The sequence below is a fragment of the Catharus ustulatus genome, chromosome 2 (genome assembly GCF_009819885.2).
Source record: "Catharus ustulatus isolate bCatUst1 chromosome 2, bCatUst1.pri.v2, whole genome shotgun sequence".
Lineage (NCBI taxonomy): Eukaryota > Metazoa > Chordata > Aves > Passeriformes > Turdidae > Catharus > Catharus ustulatus.
This window is the reverse complement of record NC_046222.1, coordinates 107,010,908-107,037,134: the sequence shown is the minus strand read 5'-3', so window position 1 is coordinate 107,037,134 and position 26,227 is coordinate 107,010,908. Positions and strand designations below refer to the sequence as shown.

Sequence of the window (26,227 nt, the reverse complement as noted above, 5' to 3'; positions counted from 1 at the left end):
CCCCCTGAATTCTTGGAGTACGTACCACCTTTACACAGGGCCCTCGAGGTCTAAATCCTAGCAACATACTGCCTTTAACAATCAAATATTTTCTATAACTCCGTAATATTTTGATTCCCTTATCCTCCAGCACTATGTTGCAAACTACATTGGGAATTGCCTATCAGCTTCTCCCACAGCTTCTGGCAGAGCTGCTGTGAGTTATCAGATGTGTTCTGGAAGGAAATCCAATTGTAAATAACAGCACAATATATCCCTAACTTCAAAGACACAGATCCCTACTCCAAAAGAAGTATGTTTCTAGATAGAGAGTTGGCGAGTCATTTTCCTGATGCAAAACTCTATACATTTCCTAGAGAAGAAATACACCAATTTAGAAATTTTAGTCAAAAAAAATCAAAAACCACCACAAAAACTACAACAAAAACCACACAACACCCCCTAAAATATTTAAGACATTTTAATATAGAATAAAAAACCCTAGAAATAAAATTTGCTTACATTTTTGGTTATCCGTTCATATGAAGTTAAGATTACTTTGTGGTATCAAGTTTTTTACTTAAGAAGAGCATCAGTTTCAGACATTTCTCTTTTTCCAGCAATTCAGGCATTTTTGTAGTTTATTTTCCCTTGCTATAAAATTGAAAACTCCCCATTCATATCATAGAATAACATCAGTACTGGCACCACTAGCTCTGCTAGTTACTACTAAATACTACTATTTTCTTTTTAGCTGAGCTAGATAGAAGTGTCATACAAATTGCAGTACTTACAGCTTTTATATGATTTTTTTTTCTTACAACTAAAATTGTAGTCCTCTACAGATGGGTTTTGGATCTAGTTATTGCCTGCACTGATATCAGGGAAATACTGAAAAAAAATGGCAATTTGGTCACTAAATAGTCTCCTATTTCTCCTTTTACTTCTCTTGAGGATCAATTCACTCTTCAGCCTAGAAATTGCCCAGTGTTACACATGTATGAAGGCCATTTTTGCTGGTGTGTCTGAGCTGCATTTGAAGCATCATCCCACTTCCAGGCTGAAATTTGTTTGGGAGAAAACACAAGAGCAGCTCTTCCCCTGGTAAAGCCAGGCTGTGCTTTGGGAGCTTTGTAAGCCAGGTGTCCTGCCCAGCTGGTCCAGACAGGTTGGCAAGAAAGATCCTTGCATTGATGAATGTGGTTGAAAGCCATAACATGAATTTTGCTTTTAGAGACAACAAATTTATCTGCAGGGGTTCACATGGACACCTGCCCATCACTACACAGAGGTGACTTTGCTGGTCAAGACAACATTTTCACAGCATTGATCTAAACAAAAAAAGTGGAAATTTCACACATGCTGGCAAAACAGTGCTTTGAAAAGTTCCTGTAGGCTGTAAGGAAAGTAGGAGTCTCCCCTGCACTGTGATATTTCATGATATGACTGAATACAAATTACCCGGATGCAAATCTGTGTATGTCTCCTCTGTATGGCCACTCTTCCAAGAATGCTGTTTTCACTATTTTCAGCCTCAATTGGTGTATTATAACACAAACAGGAGAGAAAGTGGTTTCAGGTGAGACAGGTGGAAACAAAAGTTTCAGCAATAACTCCCTGCCCTGTGTCACTGGATTGCAGGTTGGGGCATTTCCTCCAGTCTGTCTCTAACTGGAGCAACTTTTTTCATAGTTTTCTTCGCATCATGTCAAGCAAAATAAATCTAACTTCCTCTCCCCAGAGACTCCAGTTCTTGCTCTGTCCCTCCATGCCTGTCCCTTTCTGCAGACCAGAAGCCCCTGTGGCACACACACTGCAGCTCTCAGAGCGGTACCACTTCTCTGCAGGCTCCCCCACCCCAGTGAGCAGGGGTCAAGCAAAACATTAAAGTACATTATGTGCAACTTTCCAAATGGGCTATTATCTGGTTTGATCATCATGTGATATGCTCTACTTACACTTCTGCTGTGAGATGGCATCTATGTGACTAATGAACTTCAGATATTTTTCCAAAGTGAAATGGTTAATGGAAGGTAAATCTCACTGAGAATGGGCAAAGCATAAAATCAATTTCTCTACTCAATGTGTCAATGTGTCTTTTCAGTGTGCAGTTTAGAGTAGGCAATTCCTTGCCTATTTCACCTTTTGTTTATCATGCAATTCTTCAAATTTTCCAGCAGATGCACTTAGACAAAGAAGTGAAGTGGTTTCTCTTTCTCTGGTGCTTTTGCAATTTCTCCTCAATTTGGGAACTTGTTGCAGTAAGTGAATGCTCTCTCAGAAGACTCGCAGAGCAGAGTGGTTGTCCCAGCTCCCCATATTCCTCATCCATATACCAGTATGGGACAGCCAGCACAGGAATACTGGAGTCTTCTTTCAGTATGGGCTGAACACATGATTTAACACCTACTCTCAACTTCAACACACATCCAGTGTGAGTGGTAGGAAGACACATCACAATGCCTGCTGGAAGAGCAGTGTCTGGGATTATATATATATCAACATACATTATATATACATCAATATATATATATTTGTTCAGGATTGCAGTTAAAATTTGCAACAGATTAGCATGAATGAGCACTGCTGTTCTGAGGTGTCCCACCTAACCCCAGACTGCACTTCTGTTAAGGCCTGTTAAACCATGAACTCAAGAAGAAAATCCTTTCTTTATAATACACTAAAAAATCTTTCTTGTGAATCATCACCTTCAGCTGCAAGTTTAAATTCCAAACAAAATTGTAAGAAAAAAAGAAAATATGATAAATGCTACTAGGGTACAGGAAAATGTACAGCATGGCATGGAAATTATAGTAATTCAGATGCCAGGAGGTCAAGCATCAATCTGTGAGTTTTAGTTGCACCAGATTAATGAAGCATCTGTGGTGTTTGCCCAGACTCACCTTTCTGTTCAGCAATTTATCACTTGTAGCATTTCAGGAAAAAAGAAAAGATATTAACTATTAACTAGTCTTTTCCACACTACTATTGTAATCTGTGTTTATTTAAATGGTGTTCCTTATTTTTGTCATTTTCCCTGTGGCTTGAAGAACAGATGTTCAGATGTAGCTCCAAGCTGTCAAAAATAAAACTGGCAATGACTTTAACAGACACAGGGTTGAGGAAATATAAGAAAGTTATAATTTTGAAAAATTAAATGACACAGAGGATTTGTTACTCTGCATGGTTACTCAGAGGATATTTTAATTTAGATTTCATCATAAACACAAAATGAGATTCTGTTATTGTGGGACTGATAGTGGAGACTTGGACTTCAGTCACTTGTTCTGCATTTCTTTGCAACTTAAGGAAAACACAGTGGATGAGAACCTGTCGGTTTTGATCCCTTTCCTGAGGCCTAATTAGGGGGGCACTTACTCTAGAGAGACCCTTTGAGTGGCCTGCTGGGGCAAGACCATATCCTAATGTAGCATTTTTCCACTTTGCCCTCCTGACTGTGTGGGTAACACTGATTTATGGGGTCAATTTTCTCATTGAGCAGCAACGCAAGTTTATTGTGCAGCTATTTCTCAGTATCCTACAGACATGTACTGGAGCAGTATGAGTAGATGAACCCTGTTATTTGTAGCTGAGTCTATAACAGAAAGTACATATCCAACTATCTGTTCCTTCTGGGAAGTTCCAACAGGCCAAGTTTTTCACTCCTCAGTTGAGTAAATTTGTGTAGATTGAGGAGGAAGTTCCTATCATGGCTAAAGAAAAGAGAAGCACAGTGAGCTGTGTTGGCAAAAACGAAAAAAGATATCTTTGAGTGCTTTCAAAGAAATCACTGCTTCCTGCCAGCTGAATCACCATCAGGTATGGAATAATCAAGAAGAATGAAACACATAATGTACCACCATTCTAACAAGGTATTTTTAAGAGAAAGGAAAACCTTCAAAAATAATTTGTGTGAAACCACCAAGTGACAGTAAAATAATGAGTACATTCTATTGCTGCCTAAAGCAAATGCAAGATAAATAACCAAAAGTTCCAGACTCTTGTTTCATATCCAGGTTTTCCAGTATTTCAAACAACTCCAATACAGTATAGCACAACTAGTATTAAGGGAATTAGAACTAAATAAAGAATTGCTAACAGATTAAGAGACCCTCAACTCTCAAGAGAAAGACTATAGCAGTCCTTTGGCTGCTGCTACACTCAGGCTATGGTGAAGACTACAGTGCTGGTAACTGATAAATAGTTGGAGTTTTTTCCCTTAAAGGGATTTGTATAAGGACTTCATTACTAACATCAGAAGAAATTGCCTAATGCAATCTAATAAAACAAGTGCTATTAGCTGCAATCATACAGCAATAATTGAGCACACAGTGCTTCTTTCAGTGTTTAGGAAAACAGAAGTGACTTATAACACGACAAACAGATAGGTTGATGCACCACTCAGGAATAAGCCAGGAGATGAGATACCTACTGGCAAAAACCTGTCCAGCTGCTTATTTTTGCTCATATAACTTGGGAATTTCAGTGCTTCTGCTTAGAAGTAGTAAAGCAGTAATTGCACAGATCTACCAGGAAGCTGCCTATATCAGGCCCAGAAAAGGTCAGCAAGTGGAACTTCAGTCAGTTCCTCCACAAAGAAGGAAAACTCATGCCTGCCATGCTCCTGGAGAGATGGATTTCCTGTGCTTTATGTTTTGAGTTATGTCTCTGCATTCCATGTATACTGTATTACTGTATGCAACCACTATAAAAGTGTCAAAAACAAGAATAGTGAGTTCCACTTGAAAAGTGGCACTGAAACTATTGAGAAAACTGAAAGAGGGAGGCTATGTTTCTCATCAGCTGCAGGAGGCACAGAGCCAGAAGCTGCTGGTGCTGAAATGTGCCAAGGAAATAGGGATACTGAAAAGCCTAATTGGAATCATCACTTACCATCACATACCTGCGCTAGTGCAAACATAATGGAAATGCAGCAACTGCAAAACACCAGGCTGGTAATTCCTCAGTGAGCCATCTTCCAGGGAAAATCAGACATGCTCTGCAGAAACTGACTGAAATGTCTAGTTTAACCTCAGAAATGAGGACACAACCTGCTCTTCCTGGCTGATTAGAAGTGATTAGCTCTTCCTAAATCAATACACATACTGTAGACATCCTCACGTCTTGACCACAACACCCTAGGGGGCTATACCAGACTCAAACCGCTGAATTCTTACAGCCAGCTGTGATGGGCTTTGCAGAATGTTCTTATTCTGACTGAATGCCCACTTTCACAACAAAGCCATAGAACATGAGTGAACTAACACTGTGCTCATCAACAGAACAGCACTTACATCCTCATGCTGCCAGTGCAATAAACAGGACCAGCAAGATACTGCAAAAACTTTAAATGCTCTCCCATAAAAATCCACACAGTCAAAAAACCCCATATGAACTAACGGCCTCTGGAAATAGGGACAAACTGAGATTCTGAGGCAAACAACAGGGACAAATTAGTTACAGCAGGGAATCACTGAGGAATACAAATGTAAGTTAATACCCCTGCTCCTGCCCCTGCTGCCCCTCATCCCCATGTTGGTTTGTTTTGTTGTTGTTTTTTTTTTCTTTTACAAAATGTCTGATCTTTTACACAGGAAAGTAGAACAATGAAGCTTAGGAGAGAGTATAAAAATTCCTTGCTAGGAAAAATAGTATGTGTTCTTTTGGAGGACAAATTGCTAACTTTTAGGATTACAATCTTAATTGTCTCTTGTCTGTGAAAGGCAAAATTAACTGCCAATCTACAATGAGGGAAAGGAAAATGAAATCTTAGATTTTGATAGTTCATGTAATCAAATCCTATTTTGTGAATGGTCTAAATTCTAAAATGCTTCCCTTTTATAAATGGAGTTTTCCATAGTGTGAAAAAAGAATGTTTCTTTTGTTTCTTCTCTTGATTTTGGGTATCAAGCCATGTTACTCAGTAACTTCAGTGTGTTAAGTACACTTAAAACTTTCCACAGTGAGATCTGTTTCCATGGGCTGTCAAACAACATCTGAAACCACTAACAACTGAAAGCTTTGAAAATACTGGGAAAATACTCTGTGATGATGGAAACAATGATGTTCTTGAAGAAGAAAAATACAAATTGACTGTTGTGCATTTCAAGTTAAAAACCACTACTGTCAATTTGCCCTATTTTTTGTTGTTGCTATATATATTTTTCCATTTTCTGTGTGATACTTAAACAGTAGATCATTTTGCCATCCATACATATTAGCATTGGGTGGACTTGCATCCCTTGTGCCATGGTACCACTGACATGCCAGTATCTTGTCTAATGAATATGTCAAGCATTCTGTCTGAGAAGCCAATTTTACATTTGTTTGATACCATAACTTCTGTTCTACATCACACTATGGGTCATCACCATATTGATCCCTCCCATATTAATTATCTGCCACCTAACAAGAAAGCAAAAACCTCAGGAGATGTAGCTATTTTTAAAAGACTAAACATTCAAGACTGTGTATTTCCTCATATTTATTTTTAACTGTATTTTTCTAAAACATATTAAAATAGAAAAGATGTTCATCTGATTCATACAAAGAAAATACCAATAATAAAATAAGTAATAAAATACTGAAAATATATGAAAGCACCAAAACATTAAAATATTTATATTGGCAAAGACTCTACTAATATATTTCTGGCAATTTTACAGTAAAGTGCTATTCAATCCACTCAAATTAAGGAATTGGCATTTTTAGAGCATGGTTATTATTATCTTAAGGTTAAAAATTACTTAGTTACTTTTCTTACTAAGATAACAACCCATTTTGCTGGAATCAAAGCATTTGAGTTGCATGCACATAAAAATAACCCATGTAACAGCTTCATTATAAGCAGTTAACAATATAAATTGCCAAATCATTAAGAATACAAAATACTGAGAAACAAAGTAGGCAGAAATGAGATTAGGGAAAAAAATAAGAAAAAGCAGATGTGCTAAACCACTGTATAAATTAAAAGAGGACAGAAGACTGTGAACCAAACATTTCCGTAGCCTTGCTTTTTACATGGTATTTTTTTAGTAATTGTATTGCTGGCTTTATTGGTTGATCTGTTTATTATTTTTAACTGCCCTTTTCTATTTCCTAGAAATGATCCTACATCATCAACACGCTGTAAGCAAAAAGACAGAAGCAGAGTATGACCTTTATTTTTCCTTAATAATCATTTCTCATCTATTGAAGTCAGCAGACAAAACTAATAAATCTGTTACAAAGCCAATTTGTAGCAAAAATTAATTCAAGTAACATAATTATTTTAAATTTTTAAATCTCTTAAAGACTGAAAATTTTAAATGTATGAAAGATACCTTCAGTCCACTTCTAAGTTTTTATCATTTTAATATACATATTTACAGCAATGAGTACAAAGAATCCTTGTTAGCAAAGTTCTTTCTAGCTTCATGCACCATTTACACAACAATTTCTGTGCAATGGCAGATATAATACTTTGATGTGGCCTTCAAGTGTATTTAATCTTTCTGATTTGACTTGCTTTTTTTCATAATTTCATATGTATTTTAACCATATTGCACAACTCAGAGTAAGTTCTTACACTGAATATTTAATAGCCTTTTTATGAACCAATAATAGGCCATCACAGTAAAGAAGTCAGCTCCCACACTCCTCCTGTAATTTGAATACAAGTTGCCAAGCTGCTTTCCAAAAAAGAAAAAGAGACTAGGAATAGTGTCTTGTCTTGTGCGTATGTTACTTGGTAAGAAATGTTTACAATAACTTTTCATTTAGAAAAAGCACAAAAATAAGGAATTTAATGAGGAATTCACTCAATGACAGCATTGAGTGAATTATCAAAATCATTACTGACAACAAATGTCTTCCTTAATGTGCATGTACATACACAGATTATACAAAAAACTCCACCTGTACTACATAATTTGTGTAAATTTTCCCAGACAGATTAACCTTGGAATACACTAAGTTGACTGCTTGAGTCTTCTATGGGAGTGATTCAGAATGTAAGAATGAATATGATGAAAAGAATTAAATATTACATTTAAAGTAGTTGAATAGAGGAAAAAAAAGCACGACAGTCTTAAATAATGTTGTATTTGGTGTCCTCCTTCCAGTTCAGTAGTTTTTATTGAGTTGTACAGTGAAAATAGGTCCTAGCTTTAACATCTTCCTCATGCCCTATTGTAAGTGTCAACTTAGACAATAATTTGAGTAATTTTGTTTGCTGGTCATTCATTTCTTCTATCTTTTTTTTTTTTTTCCCCAGTAAACTGTTCCTTGTTCATTGCTGTATGCTCACAAACCCCAATTTGGCAGTTCCAGAATCCAAGTGCAGCACTGCAATCTTTTTGACTCCAATGAACCATGACAGGCAGCAGCACATCCAGGGCACAGCAATTCTTTTTAGCTTCTCTGGGCATATGCCAGGTAGAAGCAGAAGGCAGCAACAGTAACTGATAGCAGTGATAAAACAACTGACAGCTGCTGGAACCAGAGGCAGCGATTCATCTGCTCCTCAACTCTTCTATTAATCTGCAGTAAATGAGTTAGCTGGAAATAGAACAGTTTCATTAAGTTAGAATTACTGCACTTGAAAGTACTTGGCAATTTTGAGCTATTTTGGCAATAAGTATAACCACAGACAAGAAAAGATAAAGCCTTGTCTCATGGTCTCTCAGCAATCACTACATACTTCAGGAATCTGTTCTGCTAAAGGACCTTCCAATCTTAAAGATAACCAATATGGCCTGCATCAAGCAGATGACATCTTTGCACTCAGAAGCAAAAGATATCACTGATGCTCCTTGATATGCCAGATCTGTATATTCACAAGAAAAATGAGCAAACTGTTTATCAAACTGATTACTAAATCATTAAACAAAATAATTAAATCACTATCATCGATGTAGTTACTTTCCATTGCTGAGATGTTAAAATAGTATAATTTACAAATTACTAAAAAGGTTCAGTAAAAATTCTTTTTATCTTTTGCATATTCTATAATTTTGCTGAATATTCAGCACAGAAGAATCCACAATTACCTGTATATGTAAATCTTCATTAGTTTTTGCTGGAATATTAAATGTATTGTCTTTTAATGTCAGAGAAGAGGGCTTACTACTTTCTATGACATGACACCTGAGCCTGTAAAAGGAAACAAACACACACCAAAAATCACTAATTTAATGCAACACTGTATAATTAAGAGTAAACAATCCACCTTAAGTGGATAAAGTCCCTGCGCTTTTAAAATTTAAGAGAAAATATTCATAATTACACTACATCTAGTCTAGGTTAACCAAAAAGTAAAGGTCAGGTTTGTATTCATCAGTAAGTAATGCATACAGCACACTTGTAATCAAATAACCTCTCTTTACTCTTTCAGGGTCATTCTTAAAAAGCCCCAAATAAATTCCACAACTTATGCAAGGAAGCTTAAGGTCACTCACATGATGTAGATTTTATTCAAAAGGGAAGTAAGGGATAAGCCCTTGAAGCAAACACAGAACAAGATTTAGGCATCAAGACCCACAAAACACTTTTTCCACTGCAATTTTGGCCATGAGGGGGTAGGGTAAAAGCAGCTCCAAAAAACCAGTTCCCCCAAACCCAGAGAAGAACCCCAGGAACAATCTAAGGCAAAAAACCAGTCAAAACTGCAGGGAACTTTTCCTAGACATGTTCAGTGATAGCATCCAATGTGACTGGATGAGAGAGAAAAGCAACAGGTGTATTTAAAAAAGTGTATGGGAAAATGTATTTTTCTAGTGATTGTTCTAGATGATTTTTTCACCACTAAATATCAAAAATACACATACAAACATGTGATAGGTTTTACAGAAATTTTCTACAAAATTCTGATTTTCCCTAGTAGAAAGGGAACATTTTTAATATTGCCTAGAAAACAGTTTTGCATTTGGTATGTCTGCTTTCCTTGATTGCCTCCTTTTAGAAAACTCGAGCAATGCATTATTAAAAAACCAAAATCCCTACTGTCCATATGTATTGTCACATGCATTCATATTTTTTTCCACTTAACTCTTAATCAGCACGAGAACAACAACAAGAAAAAAAGAAAATCATGTGCAGAATACCATTTTACACATTAAACCCACACCTAGTCAGTTAAAACAGAGCAAAAGTCCCAGTAATGTATTTTGGTCAGTAACCACACAAGAGAGTTTGGAGAATCCTTGATTATGATTACACATATGCTATAAATCAGCTAAATAATAAAAGTTAAAAAAACCCCCAAACTCCAGAACCTGTTACCAGAAAACCACATGCTTACCTATGTTCCATCACTTTGGTCCTAGGGACTTCTTTCCAAAACTGAGTCAGTTCTGGCACACCTGCTCCAGAAGACTGGTCCATTTCTGCTGCCATTATAAGGAAACGATCCTGCAAAGAAGCTGCAAAACCTGCCCTCAAAAAAAGAAAAAAACCAACACTGTGCTTAGATAAAACGACAATATTACAAAGAGGATAGAAGTATTTTGGACAAAAGTGCCATAAAATGAGAAATTGTTTATTGTGGGACACCAGACACTGACTTACTACAAATAAAAATAAGGAAATCATTCTCTAAAGCTCAATTATTCTAATGACAGTTTTCCCAAAATTATATAGGTTCATTTTAACAGAACTAATTTCATCTGAATAACTCAAAGATAACCCAAAATTTTGTAAAAAATATATTGTCCAGCAAATTCACCTGTCCTTGCAACAATTTAGGAAACAGATTTACTGCAGATAAACTCCCACTGTAATAACGAACCAGTGAAACAACTGCCACTCAGACTTTTTGTTTTTCAAGACAAGAAACAAAATGGGCTGCAGACAACAGCTGGTTATGCCTGAGTGGAGCAGTAAATCAGTACAGGGAGTTACTCAAAAGCTTTCTGACATCCATGTTTTTTTAACAAATGGTACCATTCCCATACAAGAGTCCAGCAGACATGGGCATCAGTCAGTCCTATACACCAGCAAGCACACGCAACCATCAGTGTCTAGAGCATGTCTAGTAACACAACTTGCCCAGATTTCTTACAAACTCTGTTTCACATTCTTACCACCATGAAGAGAAACTATTATATCTAATGATGTGCCAGGTTCACAGCTGCTGTTACTGGGTTTAACCCTGTATTTTTCAGGTGCAGTTGTTCTCACCTATAAACAAGAAATATGAAGGATACAGTAAGTGCATGCACAAACTACAACTGCTTCATAGCTTCTCTCACTCTGTAATAACTAAATCCCCAAAAGCTTGACTATTAGGACAAGTGTCTAAAATACATCATTTTGTAGGCATAATAGGAATCCTGCATATTCTTTTTTCCTCCCTCTCAACTGTGTTTAGCCTTTGTTTTTTTGCATTTGCTACTTTTCTTTTGCATACATATTTAAAACCAGCCAAGGACATGTCATAATAAATATGAAAATATGAAAACTTTAAGTTATTTTAATATGTAGAGAATGCAAAAGATGGGGAAAAGCCCATAAAGATACAACTCCATATTTCTGAAGCAAATATAACTAATTCCTTTGATGGTGCATTTGCAGATGGATCTGCATAATTTTGGAGCATTACTAACTTGTTTCCAGACATCATTTTAAAAGAAACATTCTAAAAATATGACTTTTCAATGCTCAAGCCTTACTTTTTCAAGAAATACTACTCTCACTAAAAAACTAACCATCACTTTAGCTCTTTTTTAGTCAGTGCTCCAAAGATTTGTAATACTAATTATCCCCTTTGAGGTGGTACATTGTAGGCATAAATAAATTCAGCCAGAAGATTTCTTTGATCTGCCTCAAATGTCATTACACAATAAAAAATTTTGTCTGTAAAATGGATTTAATAGTAATTTTCCTCCTTACAGAAAACAAGAAAAAGTTACACAGTTAGGAAACCAGGCCACACATAAAACACTTACTTTAAAAGCCACTACATTTTTAGTGACGTTTGTGAGAACTATCAAACATTTTTTCTCTCCAGTTTCTTTGGATCCAAAATATAGCTCTTCTGCTGGACTAATAGAAAATTTAAAAAGAATTAGTTTCTTCAAATTATCTTTACAATAGATCATTAGAAAAAACTTGACCACACCTCCAGGAAAATAAAATACTTTCTAACCAGCAGCTACAGTCAGCATAAATAGATTTTCATTAAAAAAAGCTATGAAAACAAAAAGCAGAAACTTCATAGTGAAGCTCAAAGTTGACTCATGACAAGTGGAACTGGCTGCCTCAGCTGATTACTGCCCTTGATTTCTGCCATCTGTGACAGCAGGAACAGATACACAGGGCAGCTACTGAAGCTTTGGGCAGTGTGTTAAGGGAAAGCACCACTGACTTTAATCTATGCTCATATTAAGGAATATAAGGTGTCACAAACAGGGAGTAATTTCCACCTCAAACATCTATCCTTGTCATGGATATAGTGCACATATAAGATAAGGCAGATATCCACAACTGGCAACCATTTCAACCACGACAGCTGAATTCACTTGTAGTTATGAGTCAGTCTTCACATACTTGTGGTACCACATGCATAAATAAAGTTATTGCTTGTTTTTAATATTCTTATGCAATTACGAGAGTCATGCATGAGATATTTTAAACCACATCAAGCTAACACAGCTCATTTTGGATAAGCATTCAAATGAACAGTGGTAGGTAAAAGGTAGGGCATGCTCATATAATACAAGTTGAAAGGAAACTTGAGTAGCAAGTGAAGAACTTTTCTCTCATTATGTCACATGAGGAGCACACAAAGAACTCCGTACTACTGAACCACATAGTCTTTTTCAAACCACGTGATTTTTTCCCCATGTCCTCTTTTTGGAATGCCAATTTCATGTTAATTTGACCTCCTCCTCAAAAGACTTCCTTTTATGGTACCAATCCTTCCTTCTTCTCCCACTTAAAGCAACGTAGGAGCTGAGAAGAAAACCCATTGGTGCTGCAAGGCAAGTGTGAACGCCCATGCCGGAAGCAGTTTCTGGTGGTGACTGTGATGTTGGGGTGTTGATGTTTTGCATTGCATTAGTCAGTCCACATGACAAGACTACTTCTGTGGTGGGGATAAGGAAGTGTGCCAAATAAGGTAGAAACTAAAAAAACTGATGTGTTTAAAACAGCTTCATTGGGTAATTCTCTCCTCCTCTCAGTATTCTTTCATTTCCAAATTGTCAATTTAGGTAACCAGGGCTAGGGAAGGGAAGGATTGTAGCTAACAGAGTTTAGCTACCCATCTCAATACTGCACTAGTGTAGCTGTGTGTAACAGCAATTGCAAGATGAACCATAAATGAAACAAGATAACACTAATCAGCTCAAAACAAGCCAGAGACAGGATCATGGGAAGGAACATTGTGCCAGAGCCTGATCTTTCTTGTTCCACCAGCTATGGCCATTGAGGAAAGGAGAAAAAAAAAAAAAAAGCTTGGGGACCACAGCTGTACAACTCTTGTCTGTGAAATCAAGTTCCACAGGATTAGGGGTAGGTGGGGTGTAGCTAGTAGGAGGGTGGATTGTTTAAACAAACACCCAAGTTTTTAAATTTTTATATATGCAGGAATTTCTTTACGCTGATGTGTGTGATAGAACCAGCTTGTACTAGAAATTCTTGTACCACAACAGATCATGAGCTGCTCTTCCACCAGACAGTGCAAGGAAACTGCTGCTTTTTGCCTGACTGAACAAATTCATTTATTGAGGAGGAAAGTCAGAGGCAGCCTTTCATTGTAAAGTATACAAGGCAAATACAATTATGGTCTAAATGAGGGAGACAGCTGACTCATGAGCATGACTAAAAATACAAGAAACAAAAGAGCACAAGGACCCAGCTTTGTCCATGAGTTTATGGTGCCAGAGCTGCAGTGCCTCAGCTGTGTGCTCAGGCTCCAGGTTGCTCCCTTCACAGGGCAATGCTGGGAGATGAGCAAGGATACAAGTTAGCCATGGTGGCAGAGCTTATGGTCTCTGTGATAGGTGCCTACAACTGGTTATGAATGACACTACAGATTGGTGGTTCAATCACCTTCAGTTCAATGGTCTGAGACTCAGTGGAAGAAAATGAAAACTAGAGTTCTAGCTTCTACAGAGGAAGAGTATTAATGAAGAGCAAGAGCTGCACTCACGATATTTCTTTAAAAACAAAAGAGACAGCAAGGACAATGGAGACACCAGTATTTTATTTTCCATGACAGCAAGACTACAAGTATTAACACCTCTATACTTGACTAAGTTTACTCTTCCATGTGTTGCAGTCCATGTAAGTTACTTCTATGCAATGACAGCTTGAAGCATTTTAAGAAGAAAAAAAAAGATGTTTCTGGGGGTGCCAGGGGTGTTTCTGTTTGCATTTTTTTCTGTCTGCTTGTGATTTGTGCCCCTTCTTTTTTAATTAAAAAGTAGTTGAAAAAACACATCTAGCATTTGTGATTGTCATAGAAAATGTTTAAAATTCTTTTATAATCACAATTCTGCAGTCTACACCTTTGTCTTGCCGTACAAGAAACTAAGGTTATACAGAGGAAGCTTTTCATTTCAAAATTAGGAAAAATTTACAAATACAAAATATATTTATGCCAATGAGCATGTCATTATTCAATTTCATTCCAGTACTTAAAAAGTTAGCTAAGAAATTACCTAAAAATTAGACATTTTCTTCATTCATCTAATAGCAAACTGAAAGTGAAAATAAAAATTAACATCTAAATCAAATTCTAAACAAGCATCTTAAGCTAAAAGGCAGTGATAAAAAAGGTGATATTGGCTAATTGATTTCTTTATTCTAGTTCAGTGATAAAATAACTGCAAGATGTAGCATCTTGGATGACAAAACCTTCTGGGTAGACATGTCATTACAGAGCCCTTTCCACACAAAATAAATTGGACCCATTAATTAAATTTAACTGGTGGAAACTATTCGTGTAGACATTTATACCATCATAAGCCAAAAGAATTCAAGCATGATTTAACAGAGAAAACTGTCTTGAAAAGACATTCGTTTTTCTTGGGCCAATAAAACCAAACAATGCCAAACCACTGCTCTCATTACAGATAAGGACAGACTTAACTTAGATAGTTTCTTAATATAAACAAAATACTTGTCCAATTCTATAGAATATATACCTAGTTGTACAAAAAGTATGCCAATCTTTAGTGACAGCAGAAGATTCACTAAAAACTTTAAAAACCAGAAAAACTCTTTGAGCTTTGTAAAAATCCTTCTTAAAAAGTTGTTTATAATTTGTTTCCCCTCTAACAGTCTGAAAAAAGTTTATTTTGAAAATCAACTAGTTCAGTACTCAAGTGTCCAAGGCACATTGTAAAAAGAAAATTAAAAATTTTATTACCTGATATGTAATAAAGGTCCTTTAAAAGTGGTTAATGCTTTCTTTGCATTTTTTGGTTTGACCTCTGTTTTGTCAGTTTCCTCTGATTTGGAAATTTGTTCTACAGAATTCATCTGAGTAAAAATGATAGTTGATTAAAATGATTAACTAGAAACCTGGATTATGTGTTACAGATTCATACAGGTATTTCAAAGAACATGAGGAGGCTTATTTCAACAGTTTACATATTACATACCAAGCTTTATATATGTTAATTCCCTGAAGGTGCTTGAAGTCCACTGAATAAAATGATTTACTACAGAAGTTACATAACACATGAAACATACATGAACCAAAACTTCTGCTTTGGTTTTTTCCCCACATTTTCCTGCTGTTCAGGTTGGTTTTTTAAAACTCCAGACATACTAGGTTATAGCACTTAAATATCTAAGAGTATAACGCATTAGTATTATTCATCCATTGCAAATTAAAACTAAAACAGATGCCCCAATACAATCACTGCACCACTGTAACAGAAAACACAGTACCAATTCCACACTTCATTGCATTGCAGGGTGGCTAAACACATCTTCATTGCTCTTAGATGAAACTGAAGTATTGCAGAACATAAAATAAATAATGCTGATTGAATTGATGCTTTCAAAACTGCAGGTATATTTTAGGTTCAAGGGTTTTCTTCTATAACATTAAGAAAATACATGCAAAACAGGGCAGGTGCTAGGGGGGCACAGAAGACTGAAAGAATTAGTGAGTGACATCATGATTCCAGATCAGCTGGCTGAAGAGTTTGCTTAGCCTCCTTTTTTATTCCTCTTTTAATACAGAGAAAACACATGAAGAGAATTCAGTTCATGCAAGTTTGAAGTATGGGAATGAAAGGAATACAAAACATTATATGAAATAGTCTGTATAAAAAGAATCCACACAGCAAATTTTTTTTATGATTATATAAAAGTGGTAGAAAAAGATTAGTGCACAAATACACTGCACTAGTTATATGTTAGGATTTGTTCTACATAAACTGCCAGAAAAAAAAATATTACTGTGGAACACAAAAGCAGAAGCACCTACAGGACAGGTACTTACTAACCAAGTTTATCACTCATGAGTCCCTGTACTGAAAAAAGATTGAGTAGCACCTTGGTTGCACTGAATAAAAGTGAAAACAGTTATATGCTTTATGGTATTTCAAGAGTAAAAAAATTTAAAAATCTAAAATATCTTAGGTAGAAAGCTAAGTCACCCAAGCAAATTAAAAGCCAACAGACACTGAGGCTTATTAAGCACCAAAGGTAACTCATACATTGAGCAGAAATTCTCCATGTTTCTTTATATGAGAATCATAGCTTGCAAAATGTGCCCCAAGCTAAAGAAGCCATTGAGTCTAACCATGGTTATGTAATGCTTCCTTTTGACCTCAAGGTCAGTGAAGTTATCCCTTTTTTGAAAAGCTGGCCAAGTTGCAAATAACAGCTGGACTACCTAGTGAGCTGCACATTTCAAATTCTTTTGACAAACCTGAAAGAGTAAATGAAACTGTATTATACTCCATTAAACCAAAGTTTTGCAAGTGATATTCCAATATTTATTATGGTAATAAAGTAGCAAAATTAAATTTTTTTTCTACTATTTTCAAGAGCAATATCCCCAGTTACTATCACTGCATTTCCTAAATATGATTTTGTATGAACTTGTTTATCCAGAAGTAAAGGCGTTGTTTTACACAACACTGCAGGAAGATTATGTTGCAAAACATGATGGATGGAGTAGGAATACAATTTCTCCTGAGAACAAATGAAAACATCCATATGTTGAGATGTTATCAATAATTTAGGAAAACAAATTAACATCCACTAGTGCAAAAATATTTAACCTAATAAATAAATATTTTTTAATATTTAATATTTTTTCATGTACATACCAATTTAAACACTGGAGAAAACGAGATCTATTTTTAAATGGTTGCCAGTAGATATTCCAAGATTAAAAATAAACCAACTAGAAAGAAAACATTTGAAAACAAAATACAGAAACCTTTTCTCCTTTTACTGTACAATTCACTATATTCCAAGAGATAGACTAAATACTTGCTTGCACATTTTATGCATTCTGAAAAAGTCAAGGTTGAAACTGCAACTATAAGTTTTCAGTTTTCCTGTGTTCTTTTGCTAAACTAGAAGACAGAAAAACTGTTAAAAAATACAGCACAAAAACAAGACAAAATTATAGGCCTCTTGTTCCCCTTTGTAACTATCTAGCTAGTCTTGCCTAAATCTTCAGTTAGATACCTTTTTCTGATTAAGGTTTTGTGCTTCATTCATCTCCCCAGCCTCCTTGGTGTCTGCATCTATCTCTTCTTTACTTTCATGCTCATCTTCACTTGTAATGGGGCCATTTTCACACAAAGGAGTTTGAAAATCATCATCAACCAATGGAGGATAACTGTACTTGAAAGAATCCTGAAAGATAAGGAGATTTATAAAAGATGGGTTACTCAGGCAGATTAGAAGTGCCCTCTCTAGGGTTTTTCACATGGAAATATTGCCGTTGTTCCTTGTTTCACACTACTTTTATGTTTCATTGATCCATTTGACGTTGCACCCCTGTACAGAAAGCTGATACCAAGAGTTTCTATTTTATCATCAATAGGCAAAGAAATAGTCATCCAATGAAACCAGTAAACTGTAGCTTTTCTTTATATTCACAGAACTGCAGAAGCTGGTCTATCAAGGATAAGCATTCAGAGTCTTATTGCTGAAGTTCTCAGTTCTGAAAAAATGTGGTTTCAAACTATTAAAAACAGCTATTTCTAAAAATATTTCAAAAGTGATGACAAACATCAGTTGTTCCTTGTATGTTAGTTTCATAATACCAGTTTAAGAAAAGGAAATAAACCCCTAGACCATAAAAAAACACTAAATAATCCCTTGTTTAAGGTAATGTATGGACCTTTAGCATATCCTGAAATTCAGACCTCTAGTCTTCAGAATGCCAAATCAATTTAAAGACTTTATTTAAGACATCTGAGTAATGCAGAGCAGAACACTCAAGTTCTCAAAGACTTCGCAATAAAGGTATCTTTTCCATTGGAAAATAAGTAAAATCAAATTTTTGCTAACAAGAAATTCTCTTAACATTCTCCAAATCATTTTATTACATATAATGTTAGAGGCAGTGTTTGAATGGTGATCTCTGTCCCTACCTATTTTCAAGCAGTTTTAAGCATCAAGTAACTGAATTAGTCTGACAGCTTTCCTAATAGAGAAAATTAAGGTAGCTTTGACTCCTGTGAGGCAGAATGGAGCAATGCCCCTGCCTCCCAAATGATGCCTCTCTCAGCAGAGAGCTACAAATAGGTGCTTCAAGAGAGCTCTCCATAAGCAAGTCAATTTTCTCAAAACAAGGAATAATGTGATGTTAAAGATTAAAATGGAAAAGTCTTAGATGGAGCCATTTAAAGAAAACAAACAAAACAGCATACTTCCTGCTCATCTATAGTCAAGGTCTAAATCTCATTGACTGTTGCTACAGCCTGAAGAGTAAAAGACCTCCAGGTAAATGAAACAGGTATTCCCTGACTTAAACAATATCCTGTTAAGAGCCTGAAAGACAAGCTTTAAGTATCAGTTACAGACTTAATCACTACTGGAAGAAAAGACTCCAGCCTGCTGGAAATATTACAGTAGTCTTACAGAATACTGATAGCCCACGTTGGACAGAAATACCCAGCTTCCCCTTATTCAAACCTACAAAGCCTTGTCCCTCCCTTTCAGCACAGGATGAAGGGCATGTAACACAGTGACGTTAATAGAGGGAAATTAATTTTGCTGCATGCCTTACTTGGCCTTGTTAATCCATGCTGCTGGATAGCTTCAAGAGCTGGACAGAATCTCATCAGTGGGACAACTCAAAGTCCCACACTTCACAGTCACAGTTCCTAAGTTTCAGTGGCATGGGTATCTCTACTAACAGGGTGAAAACCTCAGCCAGGTAAACAAGACAGATTTATTCAATGCCAGATATATCCATTCTATAGACTTATGGCTCTTTTTTATAGTAGATCTAGAGAATTCATACTACTATTTTTGGCCGTTTTTGTAGAGGCGTCTTAATTATAGTAGTGATATTTTCCAAGATAATATGTGCATGAAGCCATATGCAAGCTTAGCCATATCTTGACTTCAGGCCACTGACCTATATAAGGTACATCCAAGAAAACCTGTGAGCTACCAATTTAAATACCCAGGTAAAGAGCACAGCAGTGGCACACATTGTTCAATACTGGCACAAGTTGAGAGAATCTTGATCAATTAATCCTTGTTAAATCCATCTTCTGACAAAGAAAGACTGGGCAAAACAACAAATCAAAACCCTACTGCGCGTACATGTCTTGCATCAAAGTGTACAGTGTATGTACATCAGTCTTGCAGAAAGTACAGTAGTTTCACGAATACAAGCCGCACGGATTATAAGCCGCACCCCCGGTGCCTCGACAATGTTGCTGTCTTTGTCAATAGATAAGCCGCACCCCGAATATTAGCCGCACTTTCGTTCGTCGCGAGAATCCGTGCCCAGCTTTCACAAATTGGCCAATTAGTAACAGGATCGCGGCATAGCGGGCTTTACTGGCTCGGGGCGGGGCCAGGCAGGCTCGGCCCGCTCATGGTTGCCGACGGGGCCGGGTAGCCCAGCTCAGCGCCACGGCTCGGCGGGGCTGGCCGGGTGGTGCTGCCGCCGCCGCCGGGCTCACTGGCCCCCCTCTCCCGTCAGCACCGCCCCGCTGCCGTGTTCGCTGGCCCTGCCAGTGGGCTGCCGCCGCCGCCGCCCGGCTCGCCGGCCGCGCCGCGTTCCCTAGCCCTGCCGGCGGGCTGCCGCCGCCGCCGCCAGGCTCGCCGGCCGCCCCCTCCCATCTGCACTGCCGCCGCGTTTCCTCGCCCTGGCCGGCACTGCAGGCCCCCGCACCGCCGGGCTCCCCCACGCTGCTGGCCCTGATTCTGCTGGGCTTCCCCCGCTGCCAGGCAGCCCCACCCGCCGGCCTTCCTGCTTCTGCCATGCTCCCCTGCACTGCTAGCCCCAGTTCTCCCGGGCTCCCCCGCCCTACTGACCCGGCTCTGCCGCCCCCCTGCCCCGCCCTGCCGGCTCAGGCTCTGCCGCCCACCCCCCACACTGCTGGCCCCGTCTCTGCCAGGCTTTCCCACCTCAGCCGGGGCCGGCCGGGCTCCAGCTTGGCTTGGGGCTGCCGCAGGCTCTCACTTCCGTGTTGGCAGCTTTTAGAATTTTGTTAATGTATTAGCCGCCCCGGAATATTGGCCGCACGTCCGGGTTTCCACCAAAATTTTGGTCAAATTGGTGCGGCTTGTATTCGTGAAATTACAGTATTACTGAAGAGACAAATCTCCCTGCCCAGTCAGGAATGTGTATGCCTTAAGAACCTCCAACAGCTGGAAATGGTAGAATGTGTGATACAATAGATAGGAAAGCCAGAAAACACTGAGTGAGTATACATTTATTACTAAATGGAAACTACTACCAAGTGGGTCTTGAGGACCTAACCCTGATTTTCCATGCTGGCTAGCATTAACTTGCTCCCAGATCTGCCTTGGGCAATTCTGACAAGCTCTCCAAAATCAACCTGCTATACAGAAAATTACTTCTGTGCACTATGGATAAGAACAACTCAATGCCACATCCATGGTATGTGGCATGTATGGGTTAACAATATAGGAAAAACCACAGCCAACAAACTGTTGAGGATTTAACTGTAACTTAGACCAAATTCATTTTCCAAAATCCTGCAAAAACCAAGTTTCTGTTTTCCATCATTAGTTTTATTGCTTTTGGTACTCTGGAGACACCTTTGCTCACTAGTTGTCTAAAATCAAGCATGTAATATTCCTCCTTTCACAGTTTGCTGACAGTCAATCAAAGGATTTTAAAGCTACGGAAAGTTTCTAATTCATCTTTTAAGTGACCTGGAGACAGACTTAAAAAATGCTTAAAAATAACTTCACTGAGACACTGAAGCTTGGAGGCTTCCAACAGAGAAAGAGAACAGTTCCCTTAGTTAAACAAAGTAATCACTGACTCCAAGTTCAACACTTTAAATTCTATAGATCTTTTGTTACTTCCAGAACTAGTCTCTAACATTCTTCTGGAATACAAAGAACCGAAGTGCAGAGGAATCTAGGTATATCCCTGAATTAACCTGCCAAATGATCTGCCCCACTAGTTGTTTATATCTGGCAAGACCCGGCTCTTCAAAGTTGGATCCTAGCAGGGTATGCTGAGCTCTTCACTGGCATTATGATCGTTGCGAATATGAAGATCTGTAACTGAATGTGTGGAAGTCAAAGATGACAGAGAGAACCAGAAGGAGGCAAAAAAAAAAGGTCCCTCAAACAAAATCAAACACTTGAGAGAAATCAACTTGTGCAGATTGTACAAGTCAGATACTGCATTATTGTCAGGCCTGACAATACTAGTAATGGTGAATTTGCAGTCCAGCTAGCTGCCTCAAGAGAAGTCAAGGTTAACCACATCAAGAAAAGTTAAATTCTGAGAAAGGGCATTAAGTTGTCCGTTGTCTGGTCAGTGAAAAGCTCTCTGCTACCAAACGCAAAGATGCTGCTTTACTGTGTACACTTTAAAGTGTAGGGAAGAAAGATTCAGAGCACAATTTTGAAGTCTTGGTATTTGCTAAAAATTCCTCCAAATTATGACAGTTCTGAGGTTAAAGGCTCAAAACACCCATCATGTGAAACTCAGCAGTTAGACAAAGCATGTGGCAATTTAAAATACAGGGCTCTTAATATGCAGAGATAAAGCTGCTGTTCTGAAATTGTCAGAACCTCTGGAGTCTTTGTCAGGCAAGTTTATTATTGCTCTACCACTTTATTTCTGCCACTAACTTTTTACCCCAGTCACACGATTTGGATAAGCTGCCTCCACAATTCTGAAACTTGTCAATGCCCTCAGAAGACAAGCAACACAGAGCCAGCTTGATCAACAATCACTAACCAGCAATGAGACCTTTCAGGAACAAGGCAGGATTACAGATAACTCTAAGACTGAGCATTCCATCAAATGCTTCAGGAGGATATTTAGCAAAACCACAAATTCTTTCTTTAAAGACATAATGAACTATTAGGTAAGATAGTCTAAAAAGCAGATGGCAAATACTCAGCTTTAATGAGGAAAAAAACTTGCCCCTCTGTTGCAACAATTGGACAATACCACAGGAGCACTGCTAAACAGCAGTGAATCCTTTACTGAAGCCACTTCAGACATCATCAGTCCTTCCCTCAATGCTCACTCCTACAGTGCAGCAATTTCAGCTTTGCTCCATGAGCAAGTTCTTATGAGAGACTGGGAACTGGCACAGCAACTTTCCCTGGAGAAAAAGGGCATCTTGTCTTCAAGAATCACGTGCACTTTTTAAAGGCTGCTAATCTCAGCCAAATGAAAATCCAGGTAACATTATTTTATGTTGCCCAAACAAGTTTCTTATGTTCTGACTGCAATAACCTGCCCTGGATTCATATACAAAGGAACATGGCCTTCCCTGCTATTGTTGAAACACAACCCTCCTTTTCTGCACATTCTTGGAGATATACTCCAACAATACTAACATAAATGGCCTACTAACATTTTAACACATTTTTCTACAAATTTATTTTAAAGATTATGCAATACTGATGTACTAGCCTTGTGAAAAGTGAAACCTGTTGTGTAAGATGCTTGTGCTGTTTCACTCTTTAGATTGCACGAGAACTGAATTTTGGTTCTGTTAAACTGATGCTGCTTGTATTACTTTGGAGCTCTATTATATCTCTTTGAAAAAAATCTTCTACAGCCATGTCTTAAAATGCAGCCCTAGAGATGGCAAAGGAAAAATAGCTACAACCCTTAATGTCTTCAGTGACTCATAGCTTTGGAGCAGGACTAGAACTCTCAGGACAATAAAACCTACTTTCTGTTCATAGAACTTGTTTCATAAACAAACACCATCTCTAATTCATCAGGGAGGAAAAAAGTACAAGGGACAATGATACTTAGATAATTTTTCTTGAAGGTCTGTAAAACTAAGTGGTTTTCAGTAACTTATAAGGGGATGAATGATTCAGAAAAAATAGTTCTGTAGTTAAGAATGTACTTAAGAATGCAGATACCAAATTCTCATGAAGTTAACCTGTTTTATAATATTGGGATTTCGAAATTATCACTGGCCACACAATTTCAAGAAATCTCCCATCTGTGAAGAGCCAGCCCTCAACCCCACATATGGAATTCATACAGGTGTCTCAATCTATCACAACAATGTGAAATTTCATACTTACAGTTCCACCCATGTGAGGTGGCAGATACTCTCCACTGATGTATTCCTGCACATCACTCTTATTTGTGAACTTTAACATGCTTATTGCATCTGGGCCAAGCCAACCTTTCACGATTTTAAAAGCAGCTTTAAAAAATAAAACAAAGGTATACATGAGTTAACAGGAAACAACATTTGTAATCTTGTTTTTGTAGGTTTTTTCAGTGAATTGCTAAATCTTGCATAATAAAAGTGAGTTACATCCCTCAAGATATTGCAGAACCTGCTCTGAAAGTAACTATTATAATTGGAATGAGCAATGCAAGGGAAAGAAAGGTATTATTTACAGACAAAATGGAAAGTATCTTTGACTTAATAACTGACAGCTCTGTTGTCTTGGAATTTAGTCCTTGAAGTACTGAGAGGGTAAAACCAATTGTGTTTCCAAATCTGAGTGAGGGAGGTTGGGGAAGATAAGTATACACTCTTCCTTGTTGAAATGTTTTGCTGATTTGAAGGATATTTGTTTATACCTATGAAGCATTTACAAAGACCATTGTTATTTCAGTGACAGTAAAACATGAATATGCAGGAACATATAAAGCCAACAAAAAATATGTATTCATATGGCAACAATAGAGGAATAGAGCATTTAGCCTGTACATTATAATTGCAGATAATTATTGAAGTACCCATATGAAAACAAATGTAACCACATCAGCATCCAGTGTCAGGCATCTATCTTAAACTTGTATTCTAGTTTTGAGCTGGTTCTAAGACGCCATCACTGCTAATGATAGGATTCCTGCTAGAAGCATTCAAGGAATGGACTATTTATCAAGTTCTCCTAACCTTTGAAAACAACAGGATGAATACAGACATACTTCATGTAAAGTATGATCCAAAATACAACGATAAAAGGAAAAATAGAAAAGTATGCAACCTTTAAACCGACAGATTTAAAAATGCATATTTAACAAACTCTATTATTCATCTGTATCTACACACAGTAGAAAAGTGCTTTTTACTTATGCTGCAAAATTTTAAGTTATCACAATCTGAAAAGAAAACAAAAAAGTCAAAACCTTACCATTCATTATCCATGGCATTTCAAATATTACTATCTTTGCTGAAAAGAAGAAAAAAATCTGAATACCGAGAGAAAGTACAGCAATAACATTAATGTAAAAAGTAAATATTCACTTTTACAAACCTCTATGTTCACCTCCCTATAAAAGCAACTTTGTACAGGTTCATTGCTATTTAGAAACATTAGCCAATTGCTTGGAAAAAAAGTTACACATTGTTTATGTTCTTCCTGGGGTATTACTCTTCTGACATACTGTTATTAATAACTCATCTCACAAATAACGCAAAGAAAAGCAAGATCCCGACCTAGAAAAGCAGCTACTGAACAGAACACAGTTGAACAAGTATATTCAGCACCCCCTACTTCATAAAGAAACAAATAACCATAAGTCTTGTATATCTATTTTTTCCAAATAGTCTTTATTTAACCATAGAAGTTTGAAAATACTTAAGTGTCCCAATTTTTTTCCTCTTGAATGTCAAAGTACAAAAACCAAATGTTGCACTTGCCTTTAAGTTTGATATTTGATCAAAGCTTTGAACTTTGATCAGCAAGCCAAAATCTAATATTCAGAGTTTAGGCAGTTGCTGTATGGAACTTCAACATTCACAGACATTTTCACCTAAGACTTGCAACATATTTAAGATGAGCTAGCATAAACTATGTAGTGTTCACCTATGCATAAAAAAATTAGCAGGCAAGTATGCAGGTTTTCTAAGTGCACATAAAAATGTCTCTTCAGACTAAACCATTGCTTCCCTCATAAATTTCTAGAGCCATTCATTCTTTGACCCTGAAGACTCCTAAAGGATACAAATTTGTAAAGCTTCTACCCATCTAACAAGTAGCAAAGGAAAACAAGTCAATTCCTTTCTATTATATGCTTACAATAGTTCTTACTATGTACATATGTAGTAAGAACTCTTACTTAGTAATAGTCATAAATATTACTTCACAAAAAGACAGTTGATTTTTTGATGAAAGTAAAGTTTATTCACAAAACAAAGTTGTACTAAGGACAAGAATATCCTAACCCTGTAACATTCACATTTCATGAAGTTACCCCAGAAAACACATGAAAAAAACCCTTTATCCTTCCCATCTTCAATCATATTATGAAATGCTCTTGTTACACAAGTCTACAATGCTTAATATTTAATGCACAATACTTACTGAGGAAGTTTGGGTAATAATCTGTAAAACAGTTGACAATAAACCGAACAAAATCCAAGTCCTAAATTTAAAAAGAAATCACAGCATAAATGCAAAGCAAGCCATAACATTAAAAAATACAGGCTTAGTTAAAACATTTAATGAAAAGCACAAGATAAATATATTGCAGTCAACTACGTTCAAATTTTACATACACTATAAATATCCTCAAAACACAATGCAAGGCTTTTTCCTCCATTAAACTACTGCAGGATTGTTGGCACAGTTTCCCTTATAATCTCAGAAGTCAATGGACCTCTGATCAGAGCAATAACTAAGA

The 26,227-nt window shown here is 37.2% G+C and overlaps 1 protein-coding gene across 2 annotated transcripts in view; it reads right to left on the bottom strand.

The window, feature by feature from the left end:
* Positions 1-6,448: 6,448 nt before the first annotated feature.
* Positions 6,449-26,227, bottom strand: part of MOSPD2 (motile sperm domain containing 2) — a 33,537-nt gene continuing 13,758 nt past the window's right edge. For both annotated transcript variants that reach the window (XM_033051660.2, XM_033051661.2), the window contains exons 6-15: positions 25,909-25,969; positions 24,736-24,774; positions 23,668-23,792; positions 17,620-17,790; positions 15,332-15,444; positions 11,904-12,000; positions 11,040-11,136; positions 10,259-10,388; positions 9,009-9,111; positions 6,449-8,517 (exon numbers count right to left, since the gene is read on the bottom strand). In XM_033051660.2, coding sequence (XP_032907551.1) covers positions 8,371-8,517; positions 9,009-9,111; positions 10,259-10,388; positions 11,040-11,136; positions 11,904-12,000; positions 15,332-15,444; positions 17,620-17,790; positions 23,668-23,792; positions 24,736-24,774; positions 25,909-25,969 — 1,083 coding nt within the window. In that variant the 3' untranslated portion in view covers positions 6,449-8,370. The remainder of the gene's footprint in view (positions 8,518-9,008; positions 9,112-10,258; positions 10,389-11,039; positions 11,137-11,903; positions 12,001-15,331; positions 15,445-17,619; positions 17,791-23,667; positions 23,793-24,735; positions 24,775-25,908; positions 25,970-26,227) is intronic.